General features: G+C 34.8%; 1 protein-coding gene across 10 annotated transcripts in view; it reads right to left on the minus strand.

Moving 5' to 3' along the window:
- CNTN5 (contactin 5) overlaps positions 1 to 14203 on the minus strand; it is a 670135-nt gene that overhangs the window by 150581 nt on the left and 505351 nt on the right. For all 10 annotated transcript variants that reach the window (XM_074916722.1, XM_074916731.1, XM_074916703.1 and 7 more), the window contains one exon: positions 9903 to 10005. In XM_074916722.1, coding sequence (XP_074772823.1) covers positions 9903 to 10005 — 103 coding nt within the window. The remainder of the gene's footprint in view (positions 1 to 9902; positions 10006 to 14203) is intronic.

Genomic DNA, 14203 nt, shown 5'->3' on the forward strand with positions numbered 1-14203 from the left:
TGACAGGTAAATTGTCACCAGCCTGTGACTTGATCAAGGCTGTTGAGAAGAGAATGTGAAGCAACTTTAAAAGCAAAAGACATGTATGCAATCTGCTGTGTTAATGGGGGATAATACATGAAAAATCCACAAATTTAAGTTAGAGGAGGCAAACACTTTGAAGCAGAAAATTTTCCTGAAAAGGTGTCATGGTTTTGATGGGTGTTCATGTGGATACTCAGGGCCACAGTACTACAGTACCACTGTGTTCACTTGCTCTGTGTAAAACTATTTTAGAACTGGACTTTCTCTCATGTCATTTTGCTCTGTTCCAAACTTTGTCCAGACAGAATTTCTGTAGCTGGCACATTAATCTAGGATTTCCTAACTCTGCTGTACAGATATGGCCTGTTTATGTGTACAGATCAGTTCCAGAGAACTAGTTACAGTGAGTCCAGGACTTCCAGAAACAACAGGTCTACTGCCAATCATGATGCAAATGTAAACGTGTAAATCCAGTGTGTCTGGGGTGCACAAGATGGCTTTGAACCTGCTGATCAGCTACAGAGTTTGAAGACTGAGCTTGATGATTTCTGAAGTGCTGGATTTAAGGCTCTTGTACTGCAGAGTATTATATGCATTCATTTCTGAATCCTGAAGAGAAATAAAACTGTAGTAACTCTGGGGACCTACTACGGACAATTGCCAGAATTTGTTTCCTTCTGATCCTTTCATCTGTGACACTGAGAGAAAGCCTACGTATGTGCTTCTGAATATTAAGTTTGGAATGCAAAAAAATGCTCCTCCATCTTTACACCTAAAGTGAGGCTGTACAAATTACTGAACAAGATTTTTAGTCGAATTTACAAATTTTCTTTGATGGTCATGAGAGAGAAAAGAAAGGGATTGATAATATTACTTCTTCAAGAATCACGTTCTACTGATGGGGGCTTGCATTATTGTGGTGTGGTTTTTTTCCCTATTTTCCCTATGCCATATGGTAAAAGCAATTGACTCTGAAGCATTTGGCCAGAATGAGGAAGAACAAGGCCTGGAAATCCTACTTGAGATTTACCAAAGAATGCTTATTACATTATTATGAATGATTGCAATATTTGTAACAGCATTATAAAGTCTATGCAAGAACAAGTCCACTTAAAGGAAGGCAGAAATCAATCCAGCCTGAAAAATAGGAACAAAATCCAATCCTTGTCTAACACCTTATGACATAAATTCTTGTTCAGTATGAGCTAAAAATGAACTTTAGATTGATGAAAGTATTTGAAAGATTTATTTGACATAAACCATATGTGTTATCAACGGAAAAAAAATCTTGGATCTATTCCTGTCTTATATAAACAAACTCAACTTCAAGGTGCCATGTTCACATTCCTCTCATCACAAGTTTATCTCCAGAGTAAAGGACATCCCTACTTATAGCACTGACAAATGCAGTTCTATTGAGAGTGTTCATTTCCCTCTTGGGTTTGTTTTGCTATCAGTAAACTTTAAGAGTAGCTTCCACAGTTTCCATGTTTGGCATCTGATAGAATTAATAAAATCTTTTTCCTAAAGTGAGAAGTGGTGTGAAGGGGCATGGAGGAACATGATATTTTGTTCTATGGGACTTAGAAATATATATTTCTGTACCAGTTTTTGTCTCTTTCCTGCATTTTGATTTTCGGCAAATAATTATATTTTAATACCGTACACCATGGTTTCTCTGTTTAAAAAAAACCCCACCCAAACCTGCCATTTTATGTCTCTGTGACCTGTTGATGAAAAATAAAACATCGTGATAAGAATTGGTTTTGAGGGTGAAGGCGAATTACTACCTGTGGGCTTCTCAGCTGTGAGCCTGTGGGCTTCTCCACGATGCCAATATGCTAGCACTCCTTGTTCCCCTAGTAATTCTATATGTAGGAAAAACACTGAATATTTGAATCCCTGGTTCCAACAAGGAATTGGATATATAGCATCTAGAATGATTTGCTCCATTTAATGCAAGACAGGGATCTTGGCACATCATTAAATTGTGAGTACCATAATACATTTAAAAGACAAGTCAAAATTAGCTTCCTCTTTGCCTGCAAATTACATATTAAATCTGGTTAGAATTCTTCAAACCTCCAACCTTCATTTATCAATGCAGTGATTCATCATGTCCTTTCATACTTTGTTTTGACCAGCAGTCTCCGTGTAGGGGATAACAATGTATGTGTTATTGTCACAGGATCCAGGACATGAGGGCTGTTAATATGCTCTAAATGTCAATATAGATCAGGTTATCTGTAATATCAAAGGTGTTTCTGTCTGTCAACATTATTGCGTGAAGAGGCAAGAACTCTTTTGTGTTCTTGGAAAAGTACAAGGAGGCTTAATCATTTCTGAAAGACAGTACCTAGAAAGGAGCAGGTGCTGGGGCTGAATGGCCATTTCATGAGCTATGTGTATCCTCAGCAAAGAGGCACTCACTCCTTGAGGAGTTTCATACCATTGCCCAAGGAAAGGACAGTTTATATTCAGGGAGAAAGCTATGCAATTCCAATCACTGAATTCAAGCAAATGTCAATCACAATATGTGATGTACGGAAGGGAAATGCTTTCACATAGAGTACTTGTCTTAAAATGGACTGAATTAAAACAGCAGTTTTTTTTCTCTTTGCTCTTCAAATCCTGCATCACGCTCATGATGAAAACCTTCAATAAAAAATTCTGTGATTCTATGATTTTATGATTCTGTGTCTCTTGAGTGCCACCACACTGCAAAGATCTGCTGACATATCCCAAAGAAGTGGCCAACAGGACTGTTCTACCTGGCCCTAAGAACAGTGAATCCTGTTTTATATCATAGATGGTAGTACTCATGTTTATACCCAATAATACTCAGCTGCTGCTTGTTACATTGACTGCTCATCTTGATGCCCCTGAGATGCAGCGCAGTGCAGTTAACAGAGGTTAACTTTAAATTTGTTCTAAAATGTGATCAGTGTATTAGTTCTACTACTCTTTAGCATGGTAGCAGGGCTGGAATGAGAGGTGGATTCATGGATTTATATTAAGGAGATTTATGTCAGAAAATTATCTCAGAATAGGAATCCTCATGAGACCTTTTTTAACACTGGATTAGAGGGAAGGGGTAGGTTATGGGAAGGTCTTGTCTGCTTCTCTTGACAGTTTATAGCAGGAGATGCCTCTGGTCAGGTCTGAAGCCAGAAAAAAATCTTGCTATCTACAGACAACACACAAATACCAGTTCTGAAGCATTCTGGACCAGTATATAATAAGTAATACTGGATTTGCCAAGATCAGCCAACAAAAGGATAAAATTCAGGGATAATATATGGAAGACTTGGGGCATAGTTTTAACTGCTGGACTGAAAGAAAAAGCCATATTTTACAAATTTGAAGAGTGGAGAGGATTAAGTTTTGTTCTTTGCAGCTAAGAAACAGTATGGTGCAATGTTGGAAACTTCTGCTCACCTATGTTGAGGGACCAGATGTATGACTTCATGTGTTTTGTGGAGAAGTGTTCCACCTGGATCTGTGATTCAGGATTATTGTTTGTGAATATTTTGTTCCTGGCAAAAATCACACGTAACTGAAGTTCAGAGGAGAAAAAGAAAGGAACCAGATACTATAAAATCTTTGACCAAAGATGCACTTCTTGGGTGTTTTTAACCTTTCTTCTTTTCTGCAATTATTCTCTTCCTCATTATGTTGTTTGACAAACACTGACCAGACCTCACAGAAATATCCTTTAAACACACGGACTTGCAATGTCTATCTTTTTACACCTGAAAAAAGATTTGCAATATCTAGAAGCCTTCTTTATATCTATTACTTATGTTATTGTCTTAGTGAGTGACACCAGAAAAAATAAGTTCTTCAGATACTTCATTTAGTTCTCTACAGTCAAATGCCCTTCACCAGCTCATAAAGATTTTTTTTATACCTCCACCCTGATTTTTGCTTAGATATCACATTCACTTATCCAAACACTCTTTGCTTTTATTTCTGTATATTGAAAAATCTTCAGAAAGATCTCTCTACTTGTACATAATCTGCAATGAAGATACTGATAATAACATAAAATGAATAATAGCATTTTTAATAAAAGTGTGAAGAACAACTTTAAAAGTCTGTTAAAAGAGAATCAGTTCAAGGAGATAAAATCCTGTATTCCATGAATTTAAAACTTTGAGATATTTATTAATCAGAATTGATTCATTGTTTCAAGAGAACATTTTAGAATATTTACTAGATTACAAGTCACTAAATTTCATTCACTTGCATGGCTTAAATATATGTAACTTCACCTTATATTTATTTTATGTCATTTAGAAAGCAAGATTTAAAAATGGACTATCAGCTGAGTTCTTGCGAGCCATATTACAGATGGGATGAATGTTTACAACTGAGCGATAAATCTCTTTAAAACAAAGTTTACAATGGAATTATTAAAGCAACATTAAATATAACAGCATGAACAATGCTTCTATCATAAGTCTCATCATAATTCAGTAATAAAAGGAAGTCAATACCTCTATTTTATTCTCATCTTTAGCTGAGTTTTTCACAATAAAAACATAGTCTTGTCATTACTAAATTGAAATAAACTAGCATCTAGAAAGACTATTGATATACTATGTAGATGTTACTATTATACAGAAATATCACAAGCATAAAAGTCCCTCAAACATACAGAAAACCAAACATATATGTTGTAAGAAAATTTTTCTGCCAGCACTGTTCTCTATTGGTTGTTTTGCTTAAAATCTCTATGTCTTTATATATGCAGTTAAAAAATAACCATGGTGAAAAAAAAAAAAAAATATGTCTAAAACTTAATTTTTTTTAAGCAAAACAATCCTTTTGACAGTCTACATGACCCAGGGATCCTATTTTAAAACCAAAGTTTGGTAACCTACGAGTTCAGTAATAGCCCACATCCTCGAATTTTTTGTAATGAGAAATAAGATATGATTACTCACTCAAAATTAGCTGTTAGCACTATTATAATACAAGCTGTATTATTTTATTTTTTTGGCTGAGGCCAGAAAGAAATGAAGTATGAGGTTTATATGGAGAATAAAATAGAAGCAGCTGTATGGTGTGATGCATGACCGAAAATGCAGTGAGGAAAAGGCTAAAGTGTGAGGGTCAGGTAGTGTGTGTGCATTATACACAATTTGACATTAAAAACTCTGTGTGAAAGAGTGAGTGCAGAAGAACTATTTGAAAGGGAAAGAAGTCAGACTAGATGTATATGCTGGGGGAAAAAAAAAAAGAAAAAAAGAGTGCTAAGTTTCTGACTCTTTCTTTCCTCTGAGGGCAAGGGTCTGTGCTCATTGAGGAGGGTTTAACTTACAGCTTTTCAGCTAATTAGACAAACCAATAATATAGCATTGAACTATGAAAACTTGTTCATTTTAAGGCTCTTAAAAAACCCCATATATTTTCACCTACACCTGCTTTTAAGTTCTGTGTTAAAATAGCAGTATTAAAATCACTTGCGAGATAACTACACTCCACAGACAGAAAGTGTTAAAGAGTGCTTGGATGGCTGTTACTGGAAGTGCTTCACTAATGAATATGTCATGTGGTGGGGACAGAACATAAAGGCTTTTACCTATCAGCACCATTACTTTCATATCTTTTTAATGAGAAGCTAAATGAAGACATCACAATTCTTCCCTTAAAAAAAAAAAAAAAGAAAAAAGAAATTAAAGAATTAATCAATTGCTTCCAGATGTTCTTAGAAGCAAAGTCAGTAATATTTGAGAGAAAATGCAAATGGCAACCTGCAGTCACAGAAGGCAGTGCCTGAGAAATTGCATTTCTGGAGCAGGAAAAGCCAGGAGTATCTGTGATCTATTCAAGAGTATCAGCTGGGAAAATGATGGCTTCTTCACCAGAATTTACCCAAAGAACAAAGATCATGATCTGTCTTCCTGATTTACATAACAAATTTAGGTTCTGACACTGAACTTGTTAGAAACCAGGATTATCTGGATTACAGACAACAACCTCATAACCAATAAGCAAATTTATTTGTTTTACAAAAAAAAAAAAGCTTGTCTTTTAAAATAACACAAGACACAAACAGTGAAAATTTTGTTACTCAAAAGCAAATATGAATTACTGCTGGTTAGATTTCTTTTTAATGAAGGTGTTTTGAATTCTTTCATTCAGTAAGTTTTAAAGAGAATATTTCTTTTTTTTAATTATGATTTTATTATTTTAACAATGCTTAGTATAAATCTTTATCAGGATTTAGCAATTATATAAATTAAAAGATGTAGTTCTGTTCTTATGAAAAGTTCAAAACATAGAAGATGCTAATACTTAGTTATTGCCAGTGGTGGGTTTTTATTTATTCTTTTTTTCAAAAAATGATAAATATCCTGTCATGTTTGGAAAACAAAAAATCAAGTGTTCCTAATAAAAATGACATAATTAAGTGGGTGGCAGAAAACATATCTGTGTGCTATATATACAGATGTATATGAAACATAGATGTAATTGAACCACAAGTTATTGTGCAGATGTGGCAATGGATATAGCTACAAAAAGAACTTTTCAACAAAAGTGGCCAGCATAAATATCCAGCACAAAACAACACTAATTGCAAAATACACACTCTGATATACAATACGATAAAATCTGACTCCTCTGTCTGTCATGTCTTCTGTTATACCTGAACAGTAAATCATGGATATACACAGTGATTTCTTAGCCAGTGACTGATGCTCATTATAAGCATCATTACCTAACACAAATAACATCATTTTGAGTTATTTCATTACTATATTACTTTGAATTCTTTAGCAACAACGAAGTTTATTTTAAATGGCAACACTAACATAATATTTTCACTTGAAACTGGACTAGCTACATATTGGTTGGGTTAGAATAAAATCCTTCTCAGAGAATTTCTGTCTGTCAAGCAATTAAGACATTTGATTTTAGTTTGGACACAAAAGCTGCACAGCTCCAATTTATTTAATTCCTACAGCCATAGTGACTGACAGTTCTAAATAAACACAATTAATAAATCATTAATCTGTAACTAAAGACTAGGCTCTTTCTGGAATATTTGCCAAATGCCTACTTCAGGAAATCTCACTGGAATGTCTGTCAGTCTCACAATTACAGTGGATAGAGACAAGCAAGTGTTTCAGACAGCTAAACTAAAGGATGAGAAAACCAGCAGCACATTGGTTTTGAGACTGTAATATCTTCTGTGTTTTTTACAGTAAGAATTCAAAATGCCAATTTGGAAAATGCTAGATAAAGAAGGAACAAATGAGATTAGTAATGGGGACCAATGGCAGTATAATAAGAAAAGGCCCTTACAAGCTATCAGGAGTAAGAGATGGGAACTAAAGATGAAAATGATGAAAAATGAATATGAAATCTGATGCATTTCTACCTTCGACCTCACTCTCCAGGTTTCAAACAAGGTCTGAAATGTCATTCATGTAATTATGACCATATCAGGTTGAAAGCAATTTCAACTCAGCTAATTTGATTGTGCATTAATGGCTGAGAAAAGAAGATAAGGAATGTACATGGTAAAAATAGCTGCCCATTACAATAGCAGCAAATGAGGTCAACTTATTAGATAACCTTAAATTCCTTGATCATTCAGATGGTTTTGTTTTTTGTTTATTAAAGGTTAATGCCAAATATGAACACGGAAATAAGCTAATTCAAGCCTTTCCTGTCAACCTTCACCTTCCTTATGTGGTTGTTTGAATAGCAACTGACTCTTTTTGAGAGAGTTTACTAAATCTCAGATTGCCTATGATAGAAGGTATCAGTAGCTGCGTTTCTTGCCTGTCAGTTGTGGTTGAGAAGGACAACATGTGGCATACCTCCTCTTCACTGGAAAGTGACAGTTGGCTTGTAATCTGTCAGCAACTGCAATTTCATTCCAGCAAAATGAAGAAAACAAGAACACGTTGGTTGCTGCTTCAGCCATAGCCAAGAGTCTAATAGGACCTCGTTACCAACTATTGACCTTGCAGAAAATTGGTTAGTGTTGCTGACAGGAGAGAGCCTGGAGCCACCAGCCTCTACAGAACAGCCCCTTTCCTCATATATTTCAGCATTTCAAGGAATGTCTCCACTTATTGCTTTTCTTTCCTCTCTCATGTACCTCTTTCCTTATCTTTACTATAAAAAACATAAGACTTGTGTTTTTCCCTACAGAAGTTCTCCCCTCACATTTTCTTTCTAAACTACTGCTTACATTTACGTTGGGAATGATTTGCAGAAGCCACTGTCACTGTCTGATGGCTCCCTGTATGTGGGCTATGGTCTTCCATAATTTGTTTGGACTGATTTGGTTATGCACTGTCTCTCCTTCAACTTCACTGGGCCTAAATAGATATAATTAAAATACTTTGTCAGAATTTCCCTCTAATTATTTGTGAATACTTTCTGTTATCTTGCTCACTGAGACTATCTAGCTATTGCTCAAACAGGAAGAACAGGAAAGAAGGGAAGCAAAGTTTAAGGCATATCTCATCCAGCCAGTGAATAGGAACTGTTAAAAGAAAAATCTGAACAAAAAATTCCAGTGACACGTGAAGGTCAAAATTACTGTAAGATCGTTTTAAAAGTCCTCTTAGGTAGTCGAGACAGGCTTTGAAATGTTGCTCTGAAAAAAACAGACCTGCTGAGCCAGGTGATCTTCAGGAAAATAAACTACTGTCTTAAAACTCCTTTCCTCTTATGCTTAGTTCCTACATCGAGTAAGAAGAATTGGTATGGAAGATGTGGTACTCCTCAGACTAATTCATTTGTGAAATTCCTCCACAGGAATTACAAAGAGAAATCCTTCAACTATTTCTTAGTCAAAACCAGGCTCTAAGAAACCTGTATGTGTCTTAATAAGCTGTGAATTAGAAAACCAAGTAGGATATAAGATATTGATCAGCATGACTTCGAGGGGTGGCGGGGAGATGTCCAAAAGGTACTCCACTGTAAAAAGGAACTGAAAATAATTCAATGCAGTGAGATTTCTCCCACACATACCAATTTGATGCGGTATTATTGAGAAAAACCTACCCTTTATATTTGTTTATAGATATCTCTCTAGTGAAACATCACTGATGGAACATCTGTTTTCAGCTACATACATGTACAGAAGAAAGAATAATTTATTTGAATCACTAGAATTGCTCTTTAGTTCTGCTTGACTGTATACTACCCTTGCCACCCTTATTGTTGGCAACAGTATTAATAACTGCCACAATAAAGTTGAAATGTTATCAATTTTATCCTATGTATTGTAATCTGAATAATGTATAGAAGTAATTTCACTTCTTATTTAATTTGTAGGAAATAGCAAAGAGGCATTTCTAAAACTGTTCTCTCCCTAAACTAATCTATCAACAAACATAAAAACCCCCTTGACATGAATACTAAACACCTGTTCTCTAGTAGTGCTATTAGGTCAGTTAGAAACTAGAGAATTGGGACTGCCACAAAATGTGTTAGGACATGTTTAAAACATTGTGCTCTTAGCATTTGTGGGGGAAAAAAGGCACTAATCTTGTTTATTTTCCAACTATGATATTTTGGCAGAATAAACTCTAATTTACTGATTTATAGTATCACAGTGAATAAATGGGTGAGTCTGATAAAACTCTCAATAAAAAGACTCCACTCTTTTTGTTTACAAGAATGTAACTTTTCATTTTGACAGAGAGTCTTTTAACTTGAATGAATTACTGTCCACAGAAATGTCTGAGCAGGGAATTCATAATTGGCTACTTAGTCAATTGGTTACTTTGAGTGTGCAATAAGGACTGTCTCTGAAAACAAAATCCAGCAAAATAATGAAACCACAAATTAGGCATGTCACATCTTAATAAACAATGATGTCTAATTATGAAAGAATCTGTACTTACTTGCCAAGTGCAAAACACTCCATCTTAACAGTAGTTCCCTTTGCAGCTGTAACTGTATAAGGAAAATGGACTTCAATTTTTGGTTCATATTCCCCCATTACACCTGGAAAATATGGAATGTTTAAAATATGAAATATTATCAGTTTTCCATTTGTTGAGATTATCCTAGAAAAACCTATAACTTCCTTTTTGAACCTGCTCAGCAGTAAAGCTAGTAATTGATGGAGATGGCCTTGTTTGATCTGATATGCTCTGCTCAGGTCCAGTACATATTCTAAAATGCTCTTCAGGGTTACCAGCGGCACAAGAGTGAGCTTAAGAGAAAGGATTTATTTTTCTCAAACACAGGTTAAAGTTTACATTCCAAAAGATTAAAACAGGAAATCAATTTTAGAAAGGTGAGAATTTTCATAGACCAGTTTTGTTTACCAGTGCAGTGAAAATAGTGACAAATCAGCATATCATGTTTGTCTGAGGACCTTCTAAGCTCAGCAAGAAAAATTCAAATTATGTAAGAACGTTTGTGTATGCTAATACAAACAGATGTGCAGACACATACAGAGTGCAGTTATAGAATTTTCAGTGACTCTTTTAATTTGGGAGATGATTAATTTTATCAGGACAACACACATATTACTGTAAGATACAGCTAGAAAAACATTCAGGAATGTGAAAAATATAAGCATTGAAATCAACAGAGTTATTTGGAGTTTGCTGTGGAGTGACTGACAGCTTTGGAGAATGACAACAGTTTAGGAAATGAGAAATAAGCGGGGAATGGAGACGGGTTTTATAAGATGAGGTGAGAGGTTTGTATTTGATGTGACTTAGAGGAAATATCATCAGCATGGCAGGAGAAGCATGTGACTCTAACAGCTGTGTTCAGTTAGACAGAAGATGGGCTACTGGGGTAAGCGATACTCAAGAACTAAAAGCTGTGTTAAACCAATAATTGTTCAGATTTTTAGATGAGAAAAACTGGATATATGTACCTCCTGTTGTCACACAGGCTCCTGCAGCTTGGTTCTGGGAGGAAGTCCAAACATATATGCATTTAAACATGTCTTTGGGGGCTTAAGTTTAGTTAGAAAATATAAATGTGTCTGATATTTGAATAAAATAACAGAAGTAGAAAGCATTAAATGCTTTTAATTCAAACAATGTAATTCCATAAATAACGTGGTTTTATAAGTAGCGGTAGATTTATTTTAAAAAAAGAATGATGTAAGTATCATATGTACTAGCAATAGTGACCCATTTTTTCCTCAGAAACATGACTAAATCAATGTTTTGACATTGCTTTATGAATTTATGGAGAAATACTGCCCCTTGTATAAAAATGCAAATTCTGAACTACTTCTGTCATTAAAGCTTAAAAGGTATTTCTTAATATAAAAAAGGAAATTAACCTTTGTGTCCTGGGTATTAAAATAAAGCCAGGGCATGAACCAAACTGTAAATTAAAATTTTCCCTACCTAGACTGAAATCACTCCTAACCTAATCTGTCATAAAAATATATTCCCACTGGTTTGTACTGTGTCAGTACATTCCATAATTTAATTACACTCCCTGTGACTTCCTTTACTGTTTATTGGTTTTGGTGTTTTGGAGTTTTTTTGTGGGTCGTTGGTTTGTTTGTTTGGGGTTTTTTTGTGATTATGAATACCAGTTTCAGATTCATTCATGATTTTATGAGATATCTTTCAAATTCCCTTTTTAGCTGTGTTTTTACAGACTGAAAAATCCCAGACTATTAATCCTTTTTACAGTGAGTTTTTAATAAACTTGCCAACATTCCTAGTGCCCATGTTGCACTTTTTCAGATTCTATTCTATCATTTTGAGATGAGGAGTACTGCACAGCAATATTGAAGCTGTAGATCCTTCTATCACAGTTTTCTTTTTGCTTTTGTTTGTTTCTTATTGCTTTCCTCATGATTCTGTTCTATTTGCCTTTCTGCACTAGAGCTGATGTTCATCCACAATGGCACCCTAATCTCTTTAGTGATAATATCTAATAAATGTATAATAGGTTTAGGTTTAGGTATTATATAAATTTGTACTGTCTGACATTACTTATCACCTATCAACTCTGTTACAATAACTTTTTTTGCAGCTCTTCACAATTAGTTTTAATTTTAACTGTCCTTAATAATTTTATATCAACAAGCTTTTCTACCTCTGTGCTAATTTCCAGATCGTTGATTTATTGAATGGTGAAGTCCCTGAAAAGCATTCTGTGGCTTTACTGACAATCTCCCACTTCTCCAAACTGATCAGATATTCCTACAACAGGTGGATTTTTTTTTTTTTTATCTGTTGTTAATTCAAAATGGAACTGTCCTTCAATCCCTCCGAGAATTTCATTTCTTTGACAGCCTTTGATGAGTGACCCTGTCAAGAGCTATTTGAAATGAAAGTACAGTGTTACCTTGACCATTCTTATTCATATTCTCTCAGACTCTTCAGGAAAGTTGTACACAGACTGAAGCATGTCTTCCCTCTTCAAAAGCTTCATTCATGGTATATGACTGTATGGTAAGATTACTGTATGGTAACGTGATAAATATAATCCTACTAATTGTACATTTCTATGTATTTTTGATTAAAAACTTGACACAGAAGTCAGATTTCTGTGTTCCCCAGATGTTCCTAGGAGTCCCTTTTTTAAAAAAAGCATATTTTCTACCTATACTCCTAGGCCTGTAGGTTTCTGATAAACTCCTCTGTTTATCACTTTGGCCTTGGGGATTTGTTAACATTTTTAATGTCAAAATGTCTTCTAAAATTTCTTCAATCTTGTTCAGGGAACCTCCCTAAATTCCCTTGTAGTGAACACTACTGAAAATAGTTTATTTAGTTTTTATGATGCAACTTTATACTCCTGAGGTGTTCCTTTTAAATCTCTGTCATTGTGTATACCTCCTGACAGGTTTTGTGATTCAATGAATTTAAAACACTTTTTTTTTTTTTTCTTTTGTCTAAGATTTTGTTCCTGAAAATCATTGTGTTGAATTGTCATATACTATTAGACATTTGCCTCTTTTAGTCCTGAAGCAATGCAGCTTAAAGTAAGATTAAATTATTCTTGCCTTTAAAATAATACATTATTTACTAACTCATCTGAGAAAAAATATTATCTTTCAGATCTTATGTTTTTAACTTATATTAACTTCCTTTAGTAGGTGCAATCTGTACAAGTATTGAATGCTTTTTGCAAGTCATGCCATCGTTTCACATTCCTAATAAAACGCTGATATACCAACGCTTTGTACCATGTCCTGTTCTGGTTATTGTTACATGAACAAGAGACATGCCTGCAGCAACTGGCAGAAAAATGCAGAAACATTACTGAGCAATCGCTTGGTGTCCCTATGAAAATTAGGAAACAAAAGTCTATTATTGCAAAAGGATATTTTTCACCCTTATTATTTATGATCTTTGAGACCAAGGAGGCCATTACCCTTGCATAGACATCAATGGAATTATCAAGGCCTTACCTTCCCATGTTATATTATAATTGCTTTGTTGTGGCTGTTGTACCTCCAGGCTCTTCATCTTTCTCAGTTTCTGTTTTGGTTACTATGAGTCAGTAATGGTAAAACAACCACAATCTGCATTTTCATTATAATTTTTGTTCATTTGTATCAGGTGCTAAAAGGAAACGGAAATTTTAAGAAATATTGAGGCCTTGAGTTATGTGCATTAGAATCAATTCTCTCAGACTTATGTACATGACTCTCTTTCAGTGGTTTGGCTAAGATCATAAAAAGTTCTCTCCGTCATTTTTTATTTCCAGTTGTCAAACATGAAACATAACAATAAATAAAATTGATCAGTACAGAATGAAAACATAATATACAATTTTCAAGCAGCTAACAAATCACAGATCTCATGTGGTCTGAGCACTATAGAGGAATAGGGAACCATTCTCAATGCTCCTGTGCTCTGCCTTCCCATGCAAATACCTCCTTTCAGAGAATCTTTACCTTCCCAGAGATGACCCCCATGATTCAGTCTTCCTTAGACTAATTAATTAGTTTACTACACTCCCTACTTCACAAGCTGTACCTTTCAGCTGAGCCCAGATCTGGGTATGAAAGTGCTGAATTTGTGATTGGTGTGAAACACACTGCTTCAAAATAAATCTAATTTACCAGATCTTGAAATTTTGTCTGGGATTTAAAAAGAGGTTAAAGGCCAAACTTTCCTGTTTAAGTAAATTTTACCCTTGGGCTTTATTCTGAAACAAGTCATCCCACCTTACATTTCCGTCTCTGGGTCTCAGCCCTTTCAGTGTG

The sequence above is a fragment of the Athene noctua genome, chromosome 1 (genome assembly GCF_965140245.1).
Source record: "Athene noctua chromosome 1, bAthNoc1.hap1.1, whole genome shotgun sequence".
Taxonomy (NCBI): Eukaryota; Metazoa; Chordata; class Aves; order Strigiformes; family Strigidae; genus Athene; species Athene noctua.